The sequence below is a fragment of the Macrobrachium nipponense genome, chromosome 35 (assembly GCF_015104395.2).
Source record: "Macrobrachium nipponense isolate FS-2020 chromosome 35, ASM1510439v2, whole genome shotgun sequence".
In the NCBI taxonomy this organism is placed as follows: Eukaryota; Metazoa; Arthropoda; class Malacostraca; order Decapoda; family Palaemonidae; genus Macrobrachium; species Macrobrachium nipponense.
The window spans coordinates 35,617,411-35,642,330 of NC_061096.1; the positions used below are offsets into that span (position 1 = coordinate 35,617,411).

General features: G+C 40.1%; 1 protein-coding gene across 1 annotated transcript in view; it reads left to right on the plus strand.

The window, feature by feature from the left end:
- LOC135208610 (structural maintenance of chromosomes protein 5-like) overlaps nt 1-24,920 on the plus strand; it is a 357,310-nt gene that overhangs the window by 325,864 nt on the left and 6,526 nt on the right. The window contains exons 21-22 of the mRNA XM_064240976.1: nt 10,978-11,086; nt 11,744-11,923. Coding sequence (XP_064097046.1) covers nt 10,978-11,086; nt 11,744-11,923 — 289 coding nt within the window. The remainder of the gene's footprint in view (nt 1-10,977; nt 11,087-11,743; nt 11,924-24,920) is intronic.

Below are 24,920 nucleotides of genomic sequence, written 5' to 3' on the forward strand. Positions count from 1 at the left end.
GAGGTGTCGTCAGCAGGGGCGGCGGCAGCAGGGGCGTCGTCAGCAGGGGCGTCGTCAGCAGGGGCGTCGTCAGCAGAATTTCACACCATATTTCTTTGGCTTCTTGGGGTTATACACTTTTATACTAAGACGTCCTTTGTAAGGCATCATCCCCTCATCCAAAGACAGGTTCTTTCCAGGAATCACGAGATTACTACACCGCTCACGGATATAATCCAACACTGGGCGCACTAAAATGAGGCGATCACTGTTATTCCGGGGTATGGCCCTTCGGTTGAAGGCGCTGAAGTACCTGTCCAACGCCAGGAAATTATCATGGGACATAACACCAGGCACATTAGGCATACATAAAAAATAATTTCTCCTCCAATATTGCCAGACGTCAGCAGCAGGTGTCATACCAAAATAAATGTGGAGCCCCAAAAAATGCGCCATGTCAATGAGGTTGCAACCCCGCCAGTAATACGACAAGGTCGTCCTCAGCTCATACCGGCAGTACCGAGCGTAGTCCACCGTCTCGTGTACCAGGTATTCCAGCAATTCCCGCGTCAGGAAAAGCTGGATGAACCCCAAAACAGTCAGGGGTACTGGTACGGTGATCCCAGGGGTTGCCGTGAAGGGGTGCATGTTAGGAGGGGTGGGGTCCTCCGTCCACCCCTCGTCACTCTCCGACGACCGACCTTCACCTTGGCTGGCGTGACGAGCTGACCTTCTACGTGCCCATGCCCGCGCACGCGCACGGGTGCGGGCATGATATTGCACTCTACCCTCCCCCGTTGGCCCATCACCCTCACTTAGGCCTTCACTTTCTGTATCGTCCTCTGCGATAAAACTTGACCCCGTATCCCCATCCTCCCCCTCCTCAGATTCCCCCTCGTAAGCACTGAACCCACTGAATTCGAGCTCACTTTCGGGATGTGAGCCTCGAATGGACATTGGGGGCATATATTCATCCTCACTTTCATCGGGACTGATGTCCTCATCACTCGATGACCATCCGCCATCAAAATGAGGACTTGCGACATGTTCCCGATCAAGCTCCGATAGATATTCATCTATGTCCCTTGGCTGGAGGCCTCCCAAATGCTTACGAATGCCCCTAAGGACGCCCACATGCTTCCTAGGGGTAACCAAAGGCATACGCTGTGTTCCTAAAACACTTTCAGCCACACGTGGCCGCACAGAACGGCCTTGAGGTGCGGGGTCATGCTGGGTGCTTGGCCCCTCGCCGGCATCCAGGTCCAAAACTCGCCTTACACGATCCCTTCCGACGGGTAAAACGCGCCTTTCGCGGTCCACACGTCGTTGAGACATATCTAGGAATGTCCTGTTGCAACACAAATACTCTAAGTCTCGCACAAGTCCAGAAAAACACGCTTCTGATGAAAGATCGCTCTCGGATGATGCGCTACTGATGCTGGCTGGAGTGAGAAGAAGGGATATCGCGCATGCGCACTTGGGTCACGCTTCAAAACAAAACAAGGCCTTGATCTGTGGACTCCCAGCATCCCCCAAGGCGCGTGATTCAAAAGTTTTAGGCTGGTAGGCCTATAAGTATTTTTCCGCGAATTTAAAAAAAAAACTTTTGTATGTCGACGTAAAATACGTCCAGTCGGCACCCGAGAGACAATTTATCTCGACGTAAAATACGTCCAGTCGGCGTTTAAGGGTTAATGTCATTAAACTATTACGTATTTGAAAATAACTACTACATATTATTATTTTACCATAAAATGTAGTAATGCCCTTAAAGATATACTGTATACATACACTTCCACCCCAAAATAGAGGACAAGAGTTACCACTATGACATACGTGTGGCAAAAGAGAGAGAGTATCCTTATTTTAAAGAGTGAAATAGATAGATTATTGTATTTCTTTAAAATACTATCACATGTGAATTTTGAAATTAGTTACATTTAATATTATTATGTGAAAATATTAATAAACATATACACATGTACCATAGAAATTCTCACATCTCAGTAAGAGAGAGAGAGAGTGAGAGAAATTACTTGAACTTTAGTGGGCAACACAACAACCTGGAGTTGGAAAGATGTGGGATAGAATGGATTTTCTTTTATTCTAACAATTTTTTTTTATTATAAACGAAAATCTTACTAATTCTCTTTATTATTTTTTTAATGAATTGATATCATTGCTGTTTACATTAAAATTGGTATTTGAAAATTAGTAAATCATTTATTTATTATACAAAAATCATACATTTCTGTAAGAGAGAGAGAGAGAGAGAGAGAGAAGAGAGAGAGAGAGAGAGAGAGAGAGAGAGAGGTGGGGGGGGACACAACACTGCCCCTCCTGTCACGTTACTTGATATATTTGACAGCTGTGGACCTCAGCCACCTCTGCTTGGTTGGAGTTAGAAAGAAAGATGCAGCTAGACTGGGATTTCCTTCATTCTTACATAATTTCTTTATTTATAAACTAAAATCTTACTAATTCACTATAGTATTTTCTTTAATGATTTTGCTCTTGACATTAATATTAATATTTGAAAATTAGTAAATCAATTATTTATCATACAAAAAACACATCTCTGTAAGAGAGAGAGAGAGAGAGAGAATTATTATGTGATATAATTTAATCTATCAAACTTACTAATACAGTATTAATTAATATTAATAATTGAAAATTAGTAAATCATTTTTGTATCATAAAAATGTATTTAGTCATGAAAATAACATCAAAATACACTAATTAGGGATTATTTGTCATTAGAAAAACCCACGAATAGGTGAATTTTCCGCAAATAATGGGTAGATATGGTCCAGAAGGAAATCTGCGAATCTGGAGAATGCGAATACGGGGGGCCCACTGTACTCAACTAAAGCCCTGTGGTATATTTTTCAAATGGTATACATTATTAATTTATTATTTTGTTCCTACACGATATACAAACCCTTGGTCCTTTACATAAGGAATTACTTACGGCGTAGCTGGAATTATGGCCATTAAATCTTGAACAAGGTGGTTAGGCAGTAACTACCATGTGGCAGGCGGGTAGGCCAGCCTGCCCGGATGTAAACACTCCACTTTGCTTTCGGCCGTCTTCCAATGAAGACGTGTGTTTGTGAGCTCTTGCTGACTGGTCGTTGATCTTTTTTCCTTAGTTGGATCCTTTTGGTTTATTTTTGTTTTTAAAATAGATATATATACAGTGGACCCCCCGTATTCGCGGACTCTCACATTCGCGGATTTCTCTCGGGAACGTTTCCTCGCATTATTCGCGGAAAATTCGCGAATTCACGGTATTTTTCTATGATAAATATCCACAAATTCCTGGTTTTTTTTGATGAATTTCATCATAAAATGCACTTTTTGTGAAAAAACTATTGAAAAAACCAAGTATGAACATTTTTAGTTGGTTTTTCTTGAGTTTTAACTAACAAAATAGGCTGATTTTAGCATTTTTATAGGGGTTCCAAACATTTGCGGGTTCTAACTATTCACGGGGGGGGCGGGGGGGTCTGGTACGCATCCCCTGTGAATACGGGGGGACCGCTGTATGGTGTTTGATATTAATATTAAACAAAGGTTTTTCCTTGTTTTTCAATTAATATACAAACCCACTTTTTGTGATAGCCTTTATAGCCGCCTCTCTACCTGTGTTAAGAGTCGGAGGCAAAGGTATGCCAACATATTATTTACATTCTTTCGCCCTTTAACTGAGGGCGAGATATGTGTTTAACGTGAGGATGAGACATGTATTTAACGTGAGTAATATTGATCCTGTAACGAGTAATGTATTCATTCGAAAATTACGCTTACGTTTGGGGATTACTGAGGGGAACTTCAAAGGTTTGTCCTTGTTTTGTTTTTATGGTAATTTCTGGGCCTAACCTGTGTCGTCCCGTGAAATGTTCCTATAGCACTCATTTCTAAGGTATAAATATTGCTAAATATACAAGAGAAAAAAAGCTATATGGTTATGCCAGAGTTTCCTGGCTCGCTCACCCTTAATTAAGGGTGTCGGTATGGAAACTGGGGCATGTGAAACCACTATCAGAGGTCCCCTGCCAATTAGTCTCTTCCTTTCTCAATATCCCCCATTCTACAGAGGAGCCGTTCCAGGCCATCTACCGCCCGCTACTGCTACTACTAGCGTCCTGTCCGCCATTCCTTTATTAGCATTGTTTACGTCTAGACGTGTGTGTGCGTTTTTGAGAATTCTTCCCTTTGGTTTTGAAGATTCCACGATGTCTGAGCGTCAGGAAACCATTGGATCTAAGTTGAGTACTGCAATTAATAAATTTCCACTTTTTAGGGTAGCGCTGTTAATTATAAGTATGTTAGGCATTGTTATTTAGCGGGAGCCTGCATGACGCCGCTCCCGAGGCAGCCATTTCGTGCATCATAACCCGCGAATTTTCATATGACGGCGTTCGATTGGAATTCCATACTAATTGTAGTCGCCTTACCTGGATAGATTAGCAGTTACTCAGTTATTCCTATCCTGACGTTATATGATAGTTTTCTGAACGCGAGGGTTATACTAGCCTTTCCACTCGAGCCGCATGGTCTCGGAGGGATTCCTATTATCCTTCCCCTTCGGCTGTCTTCCCAACTGATTCATTGGTTGGGCGGCGTAGCCACCCCTCCATTTTTCCCGTATGTTAGTCTCATAATAAGAGACTACCTCACCAGGTTGAATTTCTATTGAAGGGTATCGGCCCTTGTCGTGACCTACACACGATGGTCCTTGAGCCACCCTAGCCTACCTGGCCAATCGTGACTACAAAGTCCGATTAGGCGGGTTAGGCTAGCTGCTCAGAGCCTCCCTGGCTGACCTGTCCAGATCGTTCCGATTTTGCGAAGGTTAAGCCAGCCGCTCGAGAGGACTCATCCCTTTTATCCCCTACCCTTTCCCTGTCCCCTCTCGTGTCAGGACTATTTGTATTACATTTATTATCATTTATACTGCATTAATTTGTTGTTTTTGCATGTCTTTGCATGTTTCAGTTGGCCTATAGGCCTTCTGTCCCTGTTATTGGTTGGCTCACGACTTCCTGGGGGGTTGTCCCACCTGGCCGGTTGTTGTGACCAACGGATCACAAGTGGGCCACCCTTCTGGCCATCCTCCCTCCCCTTGGACCCACCTTGGTGGGGTGACGCGGCTCGCCTTACGCTACCCCATGTCGCTGACCCGAGCTTTTCACACATTGGGGGGGGGAGGATAGGGGTACAGTCAGGAGATTGGTTCACCGCGCCACGCTCAGTGTGGATGGTACGGGAGGTGCCCACCCTGGCGAGCCTTGGTTGGCCACCTGGCTCGTCAGGACGGTATACGCCACATGCCACCGCGTTCTCGTATTCCCAATCCGCAGTCCTCTATCCCCGCGCCAGTGAGACAGGTGGGTCATCCACTGGTCCTCCCGTTCCTCCGGGAACGGGGCCCGTCTCTCCTTGCTCAGGGAAGAAGAAGACAGGGACCATGGAGGTCCGCTGGTACCTCCAGACTGGGAATCATCTTGGCCGCTCGCTTGCGAACGTCACAGGTAAGAGTTTTGTAACCATCCTCGAGGAAGCGTTCTCTCCACTGCTGCTCCCACAGGTCCCTCTGGACAGGTGCAGTTGGGCCGTGTTGCTACCGCAACTGCCCCAACTCCGTCCTGGATGGAGGACCTGTCGGTTGTCCTGAGGAAACTGGCAAAGAGGAAGTCCAGAAAGAAGAGGAAGGTGTCGTCGTCTTCTTCTGCCGCCTCTTCCCCTTTGACTTCCAAGGCCCCACAGCCAAGGAAGAAGGTGTCCTTGCCCCCCTAAGAAGTCTTGCACAGAGACTTAAGGGTCTGTCTCGCTCCAGTGAGACAGGTGGGTTTTCGCTGGTCCTCCTAGAGGAACGGAGCCCGTCTCTCCTTCCCCAAGGAAGAAGAAAACGGGGACCGAAGGGGTACCGGCTACCTCTGCTCCTGGCTCCAAAGGTTCCACTTCCTGATCGGGAACCGTCTCGGCCGCTTGCTTGAGAGCGTCACTGAGTGTACGGTCACCTACGGGTGACCGTGCAGCCAAGGTCTAGATTGCTGAGTACGCTCACCGTGTCAGGACCCAGGCACAGAAAGGAAGGATGGTAAAAGTCGCTCGGGTGACTCGCCAGACCGTTCACGAAGCGATGCTGGGAAGAGCCCCCCTCCCCCTCTGGTCACCATGTCCAGCCTTGCCTGGACCTGGTTCAGTCTCACCTGGGCCTGGTTCAGCCTCACCTGGACCTGGACCTGGTCCAACCTCACCTGGACCTGGTCCAACCTCACCTGGACCTGGTCCCTGGTCCAGCCTCGCTGGGCCTGGTCACCGGGTCGAGCCTCGGCTGGACCTTGTACCGTGGCACGTCGAGAGGATGGTTCTCGCTCTCACCGCGTTAGTGGACACTACCAGTCACTTGACTGTCGCTCCCACTGAGACCGGATGGCTCGCACGAGTGGTAGCAGCTCCCCTGACGCATGAGACCAACGCTACCGTCCTCGGTCCAGCTTGATCGCCACCGTGGGTTGGTGATCGCCTTCAGTCCTCCCAGCCTACCGGTTCTGCTGGTAGGCAGGGTAGGAGGGCTCGTAGCAGCTCCCCAGACGCACGAGACTGACGGTCTGTCCTTGGTCTAGCGCTTCTCTGCAAGAAGACCGCTGGTCCAGACCTACAGCTCGATCACCACCGTGGGTTGGCGATCGCCCGCAGTCCTCCCAGCCTTCTGGTTCTGCTAATAGGCAGGGTAGGAGTGTCAGGTCTGCCTCACCTGTCCCTTCAACCTCCTCGGGCTACACCGGGAGGAACGAGGCGAACAGGAATAACCGTGATTAAGGCACTTCTTACAGTCCGGCCACAAGCCTGGGTCAGTCTTGAGACCAAACAGATCTTCGCCCAAGTGGTTGGAGGAGATGTTGGGGGCTGGCAAGGATGATGACGCGTCCTAGACTCAACGGAGTGACCATCACCGCTGTTCACGTGACGGTCCCGCTGGACCATGCATGCAGAGACCGGTGTGGGCTCCTCCTTTGGTCCTCTTGAGAGGTTTCAACCTCGACAAGGACTGGGACGCGTCGAAGGATGATATCGGCTCTCTCCTGTCAGGTGCACGCTTAGTCCCACCCAGACAACGGTCATGGTGGCGGCAGAAGTATCGCCTACAGTACAAGTTTTGAAACCCTCCTCAGGAAAACATTTTCTCTAGACGGTAACATTTTCCTAGACTCTGAGCGGCCATCACCGCAGTTTGAAGGCTGCCCGTAACTCACTTCTCTGACTGCTAGTTCCGCTGGCAAGGCGAACGAGAGCATCCAATCTTCCTCCCCCATTCTTCCTATGGCTGCGACGGTATGGGAGGGATCCTGCAGAGCGTTCTCCATAGGATTCCGCATCGGGACTGCGTTCCTGGAGGGACCTCCGGGTCCTACCAGATGTAAGTCCCTGTCGTTGAGGAAGGATCTTGCCCAATCCTCGATTTCTACAGGAATAGGGAGGACCGCCAACTGATGAGGATCTGACGAAATTGGAGGTGGAGTGTTTTGGTCTTCTACAATCTGCAAACACTGGGGTGAAACCACAGTCCAGAGTGGGCGAGACGAGAATCCCAGATAATTGTTACTATGATAATCGGAAATTTTGCTGAATGCTCGAATTCCAGGAATTTCTAGCATTCGAAGGAAGTACTGCTGCTGAAGGAAGAATATCTAGGGAGGGGCTCAGCCTGGATGGACCTGACGGTCCATCACCTCAGTAGGCAGTCAACCCTGGGGTAGAGAAGAGCGGGTGGGAACATCCAGTTTGGCTTGAACTAATCGTCTTTGGTATCCTGTTATCACCGTAGAAGTCTTCTTCAGGAAAACTTCAATTTCGCTCTCTTCATTAGAGAATGAAGGACGTCGGCTTCCAGTCCTTATTCTTGTTCTTCAAATGGAAGAGAATTTAGGCTGGAGGTCTATGTACAGGAACCTACAAATATACTACTCATATTTCCCTTGCGACATGCTTCTGTTATCAGTTGAATTGTCCGAGACATAGACATATCCTGCAGTTAACTCTACGGGTTGTGACCCAGACAAATAGTATCTTCTTAATTGAACTGCAACTCGGGACTGCCTTGCAAGCCTCGCAAGAGTTACCAGTTTCGATTTTGAGATACTTGTGGTATTGCTTACAACAACAACACCACAGCATTTGCATTCACCGAAATCCGTTTCAGTTAAAATGCAAATGCTCGAGTACATTTTCTTGCGCTCGATGGTTCTAGCCGAACACATTCCTTCTTGGAATGGATTACCTGGCAACTCAGGATGACAAGTGAATGAGAGCTAGCGGTGTACGGGCTGCCTGCCAGCTGGCTCTCCGAAATAGTTTGATCGGATAGTGTCTCTTCATCCTCTGCAATGATTGACTACCGAATCGAATCTCTGCCCGGCAATCACAGACTTACGTCTCTGGTTGGGTGGAATTATCGCACACGTGTATGACCATCTCTACTGCATCGCCTTTTGCCGTTGCGAGAATTTTCTGACAGATATCTCACTAGACTCGTTATCATCTTTCTGTTTACCTCACGGTAACAGAAGTGTGTAGCCTAGTCTTCCGCTTCATCGCACCTGCCACTGCGATGACACAATGATTTCTTCATACATCTGAGATTGTCTTCTAAATACATATCGTAATTCGTAGGTGTGCAATTATTCTTTGTTCACCCCAAATTGTAGATGAATAATGGCCTCATGGTAACAGAAGTGTGTAGCCTAGTCTTCCGCTTCATCGCACCTGCCACTGCGATGACGCAGAATGATTTCTTCATACATCTGAGATTGTCTTCTAAATACATCTCGTAATTTGTAGGTGTGTAATTATTCTTTGTTCACCCTGAATTGTTGATGAATAACGGAAGACCTTGCCTATTCCCCGCCCTGCCAGCTCTACTTCCAAGTATAGAAATGTCCTCTCTGATCCAGCCCATGAGAAGCGGTTCTTCAGGCAGTACAATCCCTGTGTTTCCATTACTGAAAAGCGCTCCGCTTTCATTGCAAACTCCGACTTCTCACCCAACAGCAATGAAGTAGCGGTTTAGCGTTTTCAGTCCTATGTAAAACAACAGGTATTAAAGCCGTCTTCACTGGTTGGTGTCATCGACGGGACTTTTTCTACGTTCAGAATCTTTAGAGTTAACTTCTCTAGATTCAGCTGTGAAGACATAGGTCTGCATTCACCTTAGTCTTTCACTGGCATATAGTATTGTTTCTCCTTAGTTGAGATTCAACTACTATGAGACTTCTGTCCTCCCATCAGGGACCTCAGTCTCAGAAGGCAATTGACTTTCGTCTGATCGGCGCATGCCTTGAGAGAATCATCATCTCATCTCCCAACATCGGTGGCAACAAGAAAGATGATTTGTATGGTTTCTCGGCATAACCCTACGTCTCGGATGCATGACTGCTCGCCTCAGACGGTCACACTGGGCGCAGTCAGTTGGCAGCTGTTGAAGAGTCCGATACCGTCACGAGCTACGTTGAGAACTTTGTGTTGGTTGATCCAGATCAGTCATTACATTGTCCTATTGGCGTGTTCCTGTACCCATAAGGATCGACACCCACCATGGAGTGTCGGTGTCTTTATTCGCTGCGGAATACTACGAGACCGTGAGAGACTTTACTGCAGTTGTATAGTCCAGTGGATGGGTACTTGTCATCACTCCTAAGAATATGTTGGACAGGAAGATAAATAAGGTCATTGCGACCATATCTAACTTTCCCTTCGGGCCTGCCTACAGGTCCTTGTAACCTCATTTCCTTGGACCAGTGGTGGATGCTTGTAGGTTGTATTTGCTTACCCAGCTCCTTCAAGAGGACAAGTTGCATCTCGTCTATGGCGTGTAGTTGTAGAGGTAAGAAGGATGCGAGAGTGACTGGCTCTCTCCACCTTCCACACCTCGTCCTTCTACTCCTCTTCCTTTGGGTTGAGGATAGAACTCGAACTTAAACTGGCTGGTCAGACGATTGATGTGGTAAGCTTATACATAAGCATCCTTTTTATGTTTCTTATCAGAATCATGGAAGCAATCCCGCTCCTTCCTCTAGCAAGGGGAGGAAGGAGACTGACAATAATGCAAACCCTTCCCAGAACTTTGCATTAATGTCTCCGATGCCAAATATTCTTCACAGCCCATTTTCGGATGAGTTACAATTCCTCACTCATTTCGAAAAGGCCCAGAAGTCTGACTCTTGATCATGCAGTTTTTATACTCTGATCAAGTTGTCAGAGGCAGGGCACTCCTCCTCACTCTTAAAACCAGGAGGAGTAGCCTAGGTGTGTAGAACTCCAGTCAGTTCTAGAGGTTCACTCAGATTCCTCCCACCAATCAGTGAGTCTTCTTTATGTAAAGGAACGAGGGTTTGTACGTCGTGTAGGAACAAATCACAGTTTTTGGAAGTAAATTGTATTTTTCCTAACTATACAAACTTGAGGTCCTTTACATACATGCCCACCTCATGCCACCCCTCAATCTGAACCTGGGTCGAAAGGCAAAGTGGAATGTTTACATCTGGGCAGGCTGGCCTACCCGCCTGCCACACGGTAGTTACTGCCTATCCACCTTGTTCAAGATTTACTGGCTGTAATTCCAGCTACGCTGTAAGTAATTCCTTATGTAAAGGACCTCAGGTTTGTATAGTTAAAAAAAATACAATTTACTTACAAAAATTGTGATATTGACAGTTGATTCAGGATTATGCATATATACTACAAACTATTTTGGGACTGTATTTTACTTATATCTAAAAAAATTACATTACTTAGCATGACTAGCAGTCATGCATGGGCTCATGCATGACTTTTTTTTTCTTATTCAACAACTTTCCATCTGGATCAGTCCTATTCTTCTCTCAGTACATTACTATGGATTAGAATGATTAGATTAGAATTTATTGTCCCACAGCATTTGCTGTAGTAGTTAAACCTGAATATCAAATTTTTTTGTTTTCAATTTTTCAGGTGGCTGCCATCTGTAACTGAACTTGTACAAAACATAAGTTCAAGCTTTACGAGCTTCATGCAACGTTTGGGTTGTTCTGGAGAAGTGGACTTGATTCATGATGCTGAAGTGAGTTTTAATGTATTTTATAATCTGAATATTTGTAGTTATTACTGAACTGGATATGTGAAACCCATTTATAATTATTTGCACCACATGTAAGAAAAAATGTTTGGTACCTAGGAAGCATTGTTCTTGTCATCCACATTGTCTGGCATGCTTTAAAAAAAGTGTGTGCTAGTTAATTTTACAGAGCATCATATACTTCACTCTGTTGAGATGCAAAATGCCATGTTGGCCAGTTTCCTTTATCACAATCAATTAAGCTGCATTGGTTTTTAAATTTTGTAATATTGTGTGAGGTTTATGCATATTTATTGTAAAATCCATTTAAATTTATGGACTTATTTTATTATTGGTGACTAAACCAGTAGCTTTACCTTTATTGACAACTTTAATTAAAACATGGTTGCTGATTCCCATAGCAGGAACTGCAGACTCAAACCATGATAGCTGATTCCAACAGCAGGATTTGTCAGATAATGTAACCATCTGTCTAAACCATCATAATTAAAATTATTTTTATTTTTTATGTATAACTGAGAATTCTTTCAGAATTTTTTTCAGTTTTCACTTTTTATTCACTTACAAGAAAAATTAGTTGACTCTTTTGATATTTTTATGTGCATTATTGTATTGTTCAAAATTATTAATTTATTTTTTCAGGATGACTATAGTAAATATGGTATAGCAATATTAGTTAAATTCCGTGGAACAGATAAACTTCGCATTTTAACAGCTCAGCATCAGTCTGGAGGAGAACGGGCGTTAGCTACTGCACTTTACATGCTCTCTCTTCAGAATCTGACGTCTGTTCCTTTTAGATGTGTCGATGAAATTAATCAGGTGAGTGTACGATCGACAATTCATTTTACAATTGTACCACTTTCTGACCCAATATAGGTCCCTCAATACATAAATTATGAATACATGTATTTGATAAGACTGGGTTCATTTTTAACTGCAAATTCATTTTCACAGCATTTAGGTTACGATAACTACTCCCTGTGAATTTGGTAATAGGTATATGGCTTTGTACATTTTCAGAGATAACTGATATGAGTGCTGCATGTTTTGGTTCTTGTAATACCATTGTTTGAATATGATTGACTTCTGTGTTTGTCTGGTTCATCACTTTTTCTCTTTCTTTTTGAAAAATTCTTGGAGTGGTAGTTTCCTTTTTCCCATCAACAGCATTTATGATTCAAGTTTATAAAATATGTCTCCATATTTTTTCTACATTGTCTCTAGCTCAAGTGTTTGGCAGTCGCCACTTTTCGATGCTACATATTCCAGCATCACTAAATTTGCTGTGACACAACCAACTAGCCTTTAATATATATATATATATATAATATATTTAATATATATATATATATATATATATATATATATATATATATATATATATATATATATGAATAACTTGATCACGAAGTATATAAAACGTGATGCTATGTATAAATAAAGGTTTTTTGCCACGAAGGAAAAAATGAAAAAGCGAGATAGCCAAGTACTTGGCTATCTCGTTTTTAATTTTTTTCCTTCATGGCAAAAAACCTTATATATATATATATATATATATATATATATATATATATATATATTATATATATATATATATATATATATATATATATATATATATATACAGTGGTCCCCCGTATTCGCGGGGGATGCGTACCAGACCCCCCGTGAGTAGTTAGAATCCGCGAATGTTTGGAACCCCTATAAAAAGGCTAAAAACAGCCTATTTTGTTAGTTAAAACTTAAGAAAATCCACTAAAAATTTTCATACTTGGTTTTTTTAATAGTTTTATCACAAAAAGTGCATTTTATGATGAAATTGATAACAAAAACCAGGAATTTGTGGATATTTCTCATAGAAAAATACTGCGAATGCGCGAATTTTCCGCGAATAATGTAGGGAAACGTTCCCGAGAGAAATCCGCGAATGTGTGAGTCCGCGGAATACGGGGGGTCCACTGCATATATATATATATATATATATATATATATATATATATATATATATATATATATATATAAATTTAGTATATATATCTATAAATATATGTAATATATATATATATATATATATATATATATATATATATATATATATATATATATATATATATATATATATATAATTTCTATATATATATATATATTATATATACTATATATATATATATATACTATATAGATATATATATATATATATAATATATATATATATATATATAATATATATAATAATATATATATATATATATATATATAATATATATATATATATGCAGAAGCCAGGTACTATGTCGTACCTCTAAGTAAATGGGGATACAATCCACAATGAAGTAAATTCCTCTAGTAGTTTAAATATATATTTCTTGTATAGGATTAAAGCTTTCGACCATCAACTGTGGTCTTGTTCACTAAAGTGACACTTTAGTGAACAAGACCACAGTTGATGGTCGAAAGCTTTAATCCTATACAAGAAATATATATTTAAACTACTAGAGGAATTTACTTCATTGTGGATTGTATCCCAATATATATATATATATATATATATATATATATATATATATATATATATATATATATATATATATATATATATATATACACAGTAGCAGTCATAATACTTTGCGTGGTAGGAAAGATGGAAGAAGAAAAAGAGTACAACAAACTAAAAATATTCAGGAAAAATCAATTATTAAAGCAACCATCATAAAATTTGGAATGAATAATCACCAACTCCTGCCCTAGTACTTGATAGGCATGCCACAACGTTTACGGACTTTTTGGAGTGTCCTGGGCATTGAATCTTTAAACCGCTGCAGGAGGGACTTGTCCAGATCGTCCCAAGCGCGTTTCAAACTTTGCGCTGCAAGATGTGTCCACATTTAGTAACTTTCTTTTCATGATTGCTTAATGATTGAAATGGCTGGGGAATTCCCTGGCTAGTCGTGGATATATTCAATTCCACAATCTCTAAGCCACAAAGTATTCAGTTTGGCGGTATGATCCCCAGTGCACGAATCTTAATCCAATGCCATTGAAAATCAGCCATTGAAACTAAAAAAAATTGTCTGAGTGAAATTGACTAATTGGGAACTTAACTAGAGCTACTGGCTCACCCACAGAAAGTGTAACTCTGTGTAAGAGCTCTTCAGTAACTTGTTGGATGTTGTGACAGTTGGATGTCGAATTCTTTTCTTGTGCTCTGCCATAGCCGTTGCTAACATTATTTTGTGTGGTTGAGTGAGTTAGTTGTATTAACAATGTCTGAACCGTATACTTCCATTGAGATATCGTGTGAGAGTGATACAACTTTACAAGGAAGGCCTTAAAACTGGTGTAATTAGCCAAATAATTGGTGTGAAACAACGGACTGTCCAGAACATTCTGAAAACTTTTCGTGAGTCGGGAGGGAAGGAAGTACCCAAGGCTAGGACTAGCACTGGGAGGGCTCCTATTATTAGTTAGAAGGGGTTAAGAGATCTCGCCAGGAACATTGAGATCTCAGTGTTCCTGGCGAGAACTTTTAACCCCTTCATACTAATGATAGGGGGCCTCCCAGTGCTAGTCCTAGCCTTGGGTACTTCCTTCCCTCCCAATTCACGAAAAGTTTTAGAATGTTCTGGACAGTCCGTTGTTTCATGCCAATTATTTGGCTAATTACACCAGTTTTAAGGACTTCCCTGTAAAGTTGTATAACTCTCACACAATATCTCGATGGAAGTATACGGTTTAGACATTGTTAATACAACCACACTCACTCAACCACACAAAATAATGTTAGCAACGGCTCTGGCAGAGCATGAGAAAAGAATTCGACATCCAACTGTCACAACATCCAACAGGTTACTGAAGAGCTCTTACACAGAGTTACAATTTCTGTGAGTGAGCCAGTAGCTCTAGTTAAGTTCCCAATTAGTCAATTTCACTCAGCCGAATTTTTTTTTAGTTTCAATGACTGATTTTCAATGGCATTGGATTAAGATTCGTGCACTGGGGATCATACTGCCAAACAGAATACTTTGTGGCTTAGAGATTGTGGAATTGAATATATCCACGACTAGCCAGGGAATTCCCCAGCCATTTCAATCATTAAGCAATCATAAAAAGAAAGTTACTGAATGTGGACACTTCTTGCAGCACAAAGTTTGAAACGCGCCTAGGATGATCTGGATGAGTCCCTCCTGCAGCGGTTTTCAGATTCAATGCCCAGGACACTCCAGAAAGTCCGTAAACATTGTGGCATGCCTATCAAGTACTAGGGCAGGAGTTGGTGATTATTCATTCCAAATTTTATGATGGTTGCTTGAATAACTGATTTTTCCTGAATATTTTTAGTTTGTTGTACTCTTTTTCTTCTTCCATCTTCCTACCACGCAAAGTATTATGACTCCTACTGTATATACAGTGGTACCTCGAGATACGAAATTAATCCATTCCGAGACGGCCTTCGTATCAAGAGTTTTTCGTATCTTGGAACACATTTTACATGTAAAATGGCTAATCCGTTCCAAGCCCTCCAAAAACACCCCAGTAAATTATATTTCCAGGCCTAAAACACATGTTCTAGGGTTACGACAGAAGAAATATGACTCCAAAAAGGCAAAATACTGTACATACTTGAGTATTATTCAACTGCATATAATGTTCAACCCCATTTTTACTGCATATATTAGGACTTTGGCATATGTCCCTTAGCAATAAGCCTAGCCTATGTTAGCGGTTGCTACTGTAGCCTAGTCTATGATTCTGACGTCTAAACCTAAGAGCTAAAAGCTTAGAATATGCCAATAAAATGTATAAATAATCAGTATGTTCTCATTTCAAATAATTATTAATTAATCATTAACTATAATACACAAACAAACAAAAAACAAACATTCCAATCGATTGTTTACATTCAGCTGTTACCCGTCTTACGAGTATGGAACGAGCGCCAAGCAATCATTTTTCCTAGCACACAGTAAGCCATAAATTGTCATTAGTATCTCTCTTCAACTAATGAAACCACCAAACAGTATAATAGCCATTCATTTCTATTCTTTATTCTATCTTTACCAAACGGAGATACCGAGTTACTGACAGCTATAATGAAAAAAACATACGTAATACGTATACGTAACGTAATAATAAAACAGAAGAAGAATTCTAAAAAATGTGTATTTGTTGGCAGTCTGATTATTTATATGATAGCTAATTCACATTTTTTTTATTAAATGTATTGCATGTACTCATTTCAAATAATTATTAAGTATCCATTAACCCTTAAACGCCGACTGGACGTATTTTACGTCGACATTTTTTGTCTCTCGGGTGCCGACTGGACGTATTTTACGTCGACATACAAAAGTTTTTTTAAAAATTCGCGGAAAAATACTTTTAGGCCTACTAGCCGAAAACTCTTGAATCACGCGCCTTAGGGGATGCTGGGAGTTCACGGATCAAGGTGTTGTTTTGTTTACAATCGTTACGCAGGCGCGCAAGCGCGAATTTCTTTCTTGCCGCACTAAAAAGTATCTGTGACACATCTCTGAAATTATTTCGTCACTGACATAATTTTTGTACCATTTTAAATTAGCCGTTACATAGAGTATTATATATGAAAATATGCGCATTTTTATGTAGAATACAACAAAAAAATACTCATGATTGTAGCTTTTATCAGTTTTAAGATATTTTCATATAAATAACGATAAGTGCCAAAATTTCAACCTTCGGTCAACTTTGACTCTACCGAAATGGTCGAAAAACGCGCAATTGTAAGCTAAAACTCTTATATTTTAGTAATATTCAATCATTTATCTTAATTTTGCAACTAATTGGAAGTCTCTAGCACAATATTTCGATTTATGGTGAATTTATGAAAAAACTTTTTCCTTACGTCCGCACGGTAACTCTTCCGAAAATAATCATACATGCGATTGTGGTAATGTTTGCACCATTTTAAATTAGCCGTTACATAAAGTTTTATATATGAAAATGTGCGCAATTTCATGCACAATACAACTAAAAACAACCCATGGTTGTAGCTTTTATCAATTTTGAAATATTTTCATATAAAAAATGATAAGTGACAAATTTTCACCTTCGGTCAATTTTGACTCTACCGAAATGGTCGAAAAACGCAATTGTAAGCTAAAACGCCTATATTCTAGTAATATTCAAGCATTTACCTTCATTTTGCAACAAATTGGAAGTCTCTAGCACAATATTTCGATTTATGGTGAATTTATGAAAAAACTTTTTCCTTACGTCCGCACGGTAACTCTTCCGAAAATAATCATACATGCGATTGTGGTAATGTTTGCACCATTTTAAATTAGCCGTTACATAACGTTTTATATATGAAAATGTGCGCAATTTCATGTATAATACAACAATAAATAGTTGAAGGTTGTAGCTATTCTCATTTTCGAAATATTTGCATATAAATCACGATAAATAGAAAAAAAACCACGTTCGGTCAAATTTGACTCTACCGAAATGGTCGAAAAACGCAATTGTAAGATAAAACTCTTACAGTCTAGTAATATTCAGTCATTTATCTTCATCGTGAAACAAATTCGAAGTCTCTAGCACAATATTTAAATTTATGGTGAATTTTTAAAAAAAACTTTCCTTCCCTCCGCGCGCGGATTCTCCGCCACAAATCTCCGAAATGCGTAAGTCCCATTCTCGGAATATTTGCTCCGTTTCATATTAGGCATTTCATAGAGTTTTATATATGAAAATGTGCGCAATTTCATGTAAAATAAAACGAAAAATATTTGAAAGTTGTAGCTTTTCTTATTTCCGAAATAATTGCATATAAAAAATATATATATAAAAAATTCGACATTCGGTCAACTTTAGCTCGTCAGATATGGTCGAAAACTGCATTTGTAAGCTAATATTCTTACAGTATAGTAATATTCAATCATTTTGTCTTCCATTCTGAAACATATTGAAAGTCTCTAGGACAATATTTAGATTTATGGTGAATTTTTGAAAAAAAATATGTTTACGTAAGCGCGTTACGAATTCATGCATTATTTTGTGATAATATTTTCTCTGTGTTGCTTTTATCGTTTTACAATGTGTTATATACCAAAATGATCGCAATTTAGTGTAAATTACAACAAAAAAAAGTAACTTGTTACCTTTAACCGTTTTGCGCACAGCGCGATTTGAATACAATTATATATGAAATTTCGTTTTGCGCTATCATATATCGCATTATTTATATATGATAATGATAATTTTTTTCATTTCTGATGGTTGCATACTAAACTTCAAGCAATGACAAAAAAAGGAGCCAAAAATGAACTCTTAATCTTGAAAACTAAGCGCGCTGTGATTTTTTGAAAAAAAATATTTTTTCCGCTTACGCGCTCACTCTCAAACCCCTCCGGCATACGGGAGTCATTTTTTTATTTACCGCTCCGGCGTTTAAGGGTTAACTATAATAAAAAAAAAAAAAAAAACTTCCAAACGTCTGTTTACATCCAGCACTTACGAGTATCGAACGATCGCCAAGCAATCACTTTTACACAGTAAGCCATAAATTTTCATTATCTCTCTTCAACTACTGAAACTACCAAACAGTATAATAACCATTCATTTCTATTCTTTATTCTATCTTTACCTAATGTTTTTTTTTATTAAATGTATTGCATGAATACTAAGTTTTTCAATTTACAGCAACCTTTTACCAATAGAATACTTAAAGCACAAGGGGTAGATGCTGACCAATAGGCGAGCAGGACCTTATGGGGTGACTAGCATCAGGAACCAATGGGAGAGCGGGAGGATGGTGGCGAGTTTACTCAGTTGGCGGCGCGGGAGTTTTAAAATTGTTCTCGGTGGTCCAGGCAAATCTTGGGACTTTATAGCAACAACCTTTCGTATCTTGAAACTTTTCGTATGTAGAGCAGTAAAATTTTTCGTATTGGCTTTCGTAACTTGGATTTTTCGTAAGTTGAGCCTTTCGTATTTCGAGGTGGCCTTTGTATCATGAGTTTTTCGTATCTTGAACTGCATTTTACATGTAAAATGCCTAATCCATTCCAAGCCCTACAAAAACACCCCAGTAAATTATATTTCCAGGCTTACAACACATGTTCTAGGGTTACGACGCCGATCTGACAGAAGAAATATGACTCCAAAAAGGCAAAATACTGTACATACTTGAGTAATATTCAACTGCATGTAATGTTCAACCCCATTTTTACTGCATATATTAGGACTTTAGCATACGTCCCTTAGCAATAAGCGTAGCCTATGTTAGCAGTTGCTACTGTAGCCTAGTCTATAATTCTGACATCTAAACCTAAGAAGCTGAAAGCTTAGAATATGCCAATAAAATGTATAAATAATCAGTATGTACTCATTTCAAATAATCACTTTATTAATCATTAACTAAAATACACAAACAAACAAAAAAATAAAACCTTCCAACCGTTTGTTTAACATTCAGCTCTTACGAGTACCGAACGAATGCCAAGCAATCACTTTTCCTAGCGTACAGTAAGCAATAAATTTTCATTAGTATCGCTCTTCAACTACTGAAACTACCAAACAGTATAATAACCATTCATTTCTATTCTTTGTTCTATCTTTACTTAATGTTTTTTTTTTATTAAATGTATTGCATGAATAAGTTTTTCAATTTACAGCATCCTTTTACCAATAGCATACATAGGGCACAAAGGGTAGATGCTGACCAATAGGAGAGCAGGATCTTATGGGGTGACTAGCATCAGGAACTAATGGGAGAGCGGGAGGATGGTGGCGAGTTTTCTCAGTTGGCGGCGCGCGAGTTTTAAGATTGTTCTCGGTGGTCCGGGTGAATCTCGGGACTTTACAGTAACAAACTTTCGTAACTTGAATTATTTTTGTATGTAGAGCCAAAAAAATCTTCATATTTGCTTTCGTATGTCGAGGTACCACTGTGTATATGTATATTATCTATATATATATATAATATATTATATAGATATTTTAATTTTATATATACAGTGGACCCCCCGGTATTCGCGTTACTACGGATTCGTTGGGACTCACACATTCGCGGATTTCTCTCGGGAACGTTTCCCTGCATTATTTGTGGAAAATTCGCGCATTCACGGTATTTTTTCTATGAGAAATATCCACAAATTCCTGGTTTTTTTAATCAATTTCATCATAAAATGCACTTTTGTGATAAAACTATTAAAAAACCAAATATGAAAGTTTTTAGTGGTTTTTCTTAAGTTTTAACTAACAAAATAGGCTGTTTTTAGCATTTTTATAAGGGTTCCAAACATTCGCGGATTCTAACTATTCGCGGGGGGGTCTGGTACGCATCCCTCGCGAATACGGGGGACCACTGTATATATATATATACATAAATATATATATATATATATATATATATATATATATATATATATATATATATTATATATATTTATATATATATTATATATTATATATATATATATATATATATATATATATATATATAATATCTATATGATATATATATATATATATATATATATATATATATATATATATATATATATATATATATATATATATATATATATATATATGTAGTGTGTGTGTGTGTAATATATATATATATATATATATATATATATATATATATATATATATATATATATATATATATAATTCCTTACCTTATGTATAGTAACCCTGGACAAAGTTTTATGTGGCCCCATAGCCTGCATCATGGAGGGGGTCCTGGTTTTCTGGATGTACCAAAAAAGTATCAAAGTTAAGTCATGTTATGTATGTTTAGTAAGTTACATACAGTAACCATACGTACAGTGGTTTATAACATGTATGTACATAATCAAACTTGGTTGGAAATTCCTGTAAAAAAAAGTTATGTACGTATGTAATACTACTGTTATGAAAAACCTTACTGTTCATACTTTGTTACACTACATGTTACATGTGATACGTATACTTTCCTGAAGGGTTTTTTCCATCCAAAAATGGTGCTTCTACTTGTAGTTATCCCTTGATGACACTTGTAGTAGTAGTAATTTGTTAGTAACAACCTGGAGTTGTGTGAAAAATGTTGGTTCTGGAGGAAAAAGTAACAAAATTAGTGTACAAAAATATACACTACAGAAAGTTGTGAATGCAATATGTTAATTACTGTAGATATATCAAGAGTACTAAAGAGTTAATGTATGTTAATTAATTCCTTACTTTTAGTTTAAAGTTGTCGTTCAATGTAACCCTGGATGGACAAAGTCTTATGTGGACCCCATAGCTACATCATTCAGGGGACTCTGGAATGTACAAAAAATAATTTTGTCAGTAAGTCCTCTATGCAGAGTAAGTTACATACAGTAATATGCACCATACAGTGGTTTAATATCACATATAACATGTAGTATAAAACTTAATTTAGAAATTCCTTACATAACTTACCAACTTTTAGTGAGTCTCAAAGCTGTTACCTAGGTTGTGGGAGATGGAGGTGGAGGTGTAGAGCATTCATGATAAGGATGCATTCCAAACCTAACTTCAGTGTGCTTTATCACAGATAACAGGCTAGGATGATGGGCAGTCTGGAATGAAGAATTAATATTAAAGGACAGTATGTAACCACTTAGGTGTACAAAATTTATTGTACGTATGCAAACATTAAACACAACTGAGAATTCCTTACCTTCAGCAAAATGAAGACATGTAGGCTATGTAGAGGTCTGGTTTATGTAAGTCACAGGTGCATGCCAGTCTGGAATGATAATGTAATAGTACATATGATTATATAGTATGTATGTTACATACATAACATGGTTATTACATATGTAATAATAAAACATTAATAAAAAAAGTCCTTACCAAATTCTAGTGGTTGGCTTGCTTACTGGGATGGCCATATGGTACATGAGAGTGGGTGGCTGGGCTATGGAGTGGGATGGGCAGGTGCTTGGGAGTCTGGAATGATAAAAAATATATAAAATGATAGTTACTACTACTGTAACTACTGCACATGTTATTACTGTTTGACATATGTAGTGTGTAATACGTATGTTCAATATAAAAAATGAAGAATTCTTTTACCTGAAGGAATGGGAGAGGTGATACTACTCGTATCACTGATTTGGGCTCTGGAGAGGTGATACTCGTATCAAAACTGATGAGGGAACATCTAGATCTGGAAAGAATGATAGGGTACTATATATTATAAGGTGGATGTAATTGTAGCATATGTACACTTTTAATAAAATTTCTATTAGCAATTTATAAAACATTTTATACAAATTTGTTAAGGATTCCTTACCTGATGTATAGGGCGAGGCATCAAAACCATGGAAAGGCTCAGGGTCAGGGTCATCTGGGTCACTGTCACTATCAAAGGGGTCTGAAATGAAAAAAAAAAAAAAAAATAATAAGGTTATGCAACATCAAACACATTGTACCACTATGTAAGTTAGTGTACGTATGTATGTAGGGTGTAAACAATTTCCAACATGAAAATGAGAAAAATGAAATTGCTTACCTGATTGTACACGTACAGGTGGGCGGGCTGATACAGAGGGTCCAGGTACAGGGGGATCTGGAACTGTCACAGGTAGTACAGGGGATCTTGAACGTCACAGGTAGATACAGGGAGATTCTGGAACTGCACAGGTAGACAGGGGGATCTGGAACTGTCACCACGTCTGCAATAAAATTACAAATGATGAAAATTAATGAAGTTACAATTTACTCTTACATTTAGTTGTTACATTAAAAAATTAACACATTTTAATATGTACACTATGTAAACACATAAATTAGTAAAACAGTTCAGAATTCCTTACCAGGACTAGGAGTGGGGAGGTGGTGGTACTGGAGACTTGTGAAAGAAAGTGTCAAGCCTGGACTGCACACTTCTCTTCGTCTGCTTCTCCTTCAGGGTCTCCTTGTAGAAAGTCACAAATCCATGATTCCTCTCTTGATTTTGTCAAACCTAGAAACGTTAGGGTCTTCTGCCTCAAAAAGAAGCCAAGGCTCTCTCCAGATGAGTAAAACCCTCTGACAAGCCTTTCACAGTTAATGACCTGGGTTTTGGCTCTGGTGCCGCCTCCTCTCTCAATCATTTGTTGCTCAAGTTCAAGTAAGTCCTCTGCAGACAATTCCTCTCCATGGGAAGCCAGCAGCTCTGTTACATCATCAGGTTCAAGATCTAGTTTCAGCCTCTTGCTTAGCCCTACGATCTTCCTCGTCACAGTCTCGACGTCTTCTGCCTGGTCAAAGCCTTCAAAACTGTGCACAAACTGTGGACCACAGTTTCTTCCAGGCCCCATTTAAAGTGGTCGTCTTCACCTCGTCCCAAGCACTTTGCAATGTTCTTCACTGCATCTGCAATGTTGTAGCCCTTCCAGAATTGCTTCAGTGTCAACTCCTTGTTAGCTTCTATGGCCCCTCAAAGCAAAACGTATGGTCCTTCTAAGGTAGTAAGCCTTGAAATTAGCTATTACTCCCTGGTCCATTGGCTGTATCAGCGATGTGGTATTGGGTGGGAGGTACACCACCTTCACATTAGGATGCATGTCGCTCAAATTTGAAGGGTGACCAGGGGCATTGTCCAGGACTAAGAGGGCCTTAAAAGGCAGACCCTTCGAAGTCAAATACCGCTCCACTGCTGGCACGAAATGGTCATTGAACCAATCTTCGAAGACCATTAAGGTAACCCAAGCCTTCTTGTTTGATTTCCAGATCACAGGGAGTTGACTCGTGAAAAATGCCCTTGAAAGGCCCTGGGATTCTCGGCCAAATACACCAGCAAGGGCTTCAGTTTTCAAATCACCACGTTGCATTGGCCTCCCAAACAGCAAAGTCAGCCGCTCCTTTCCAGCTTTATGGCCAGGTGCTGGACTTCTCCTCCTTGGAAAGGTACGTTCGATTTGGCATTCTTTTCCAAATAATCCAGTCTCATCCACATTAAAGACTTGGTCAGCCGTGTAACCACCATCCTTAATTATCTCAGCCAAACCACCTGGAAAACTTTCTGCTGCTTCGCTATCAGCACTAGCAGCTTCACATTGCACGTACAGCGCCACACATTATGCAAATTTGCACGAGCCTTAAAACGGTTAAACCAACCTCTACTCGCGGAAAATTCACCACCAGCACTGCCTTCGCCAAACTTTTTCACTACTGCCTCATGCAGCGCTCTAGCCTTCTCCTGGATCACACTTAAGCTCACGGAAACACGTCGCTGGGTTCTGGTCCTCCAGCCAGATCATGAGCAATTTCTCCATTTCAAAAAAAACAATTGCTCTGGCTACGTTGCTTCTTGTTTATCACCGTTGACTTCATCGGTGCAGCATCCTTAACATGCTTCAAGAATACATTCCTTGTCCTTCACAATGGTTACCACCGGGTCTGCTCAAGCCTAAAGAACGGCCTATTTCGGCGTTAGTTTCTCCCTTCTCCGAACGCTTTATCACGTCATATTTGACCTCCATCGTGATGACCTTCCTCTTCTTGGATGAACTATCATCGGAGGAAGTACTTTGGCGTTTAGGAGCCATTGTAAATTTGCGAAAATGGCAAGGAATTTAGCAACGTCTTAGCACACAAACCTAGTGAAATGCAGGCAGGCACGCGATTGAAGTGGCGTCCTTTCGTATTGTTACGCTTGGCGTCCTCGACCGTCCGAGGTCGTTGTTCGGTCAATTTACCATACAGTTTAATAGCGTTAATTAATTTATGCACCTCCACTCAAAAACTAGTTCTGCATATGAGGTATCGTTAAAAAGCATAAACAAAACGTCGTAACCTTGGAATTTGTGTTGTAATCTAACCAGAACTTTAGTTT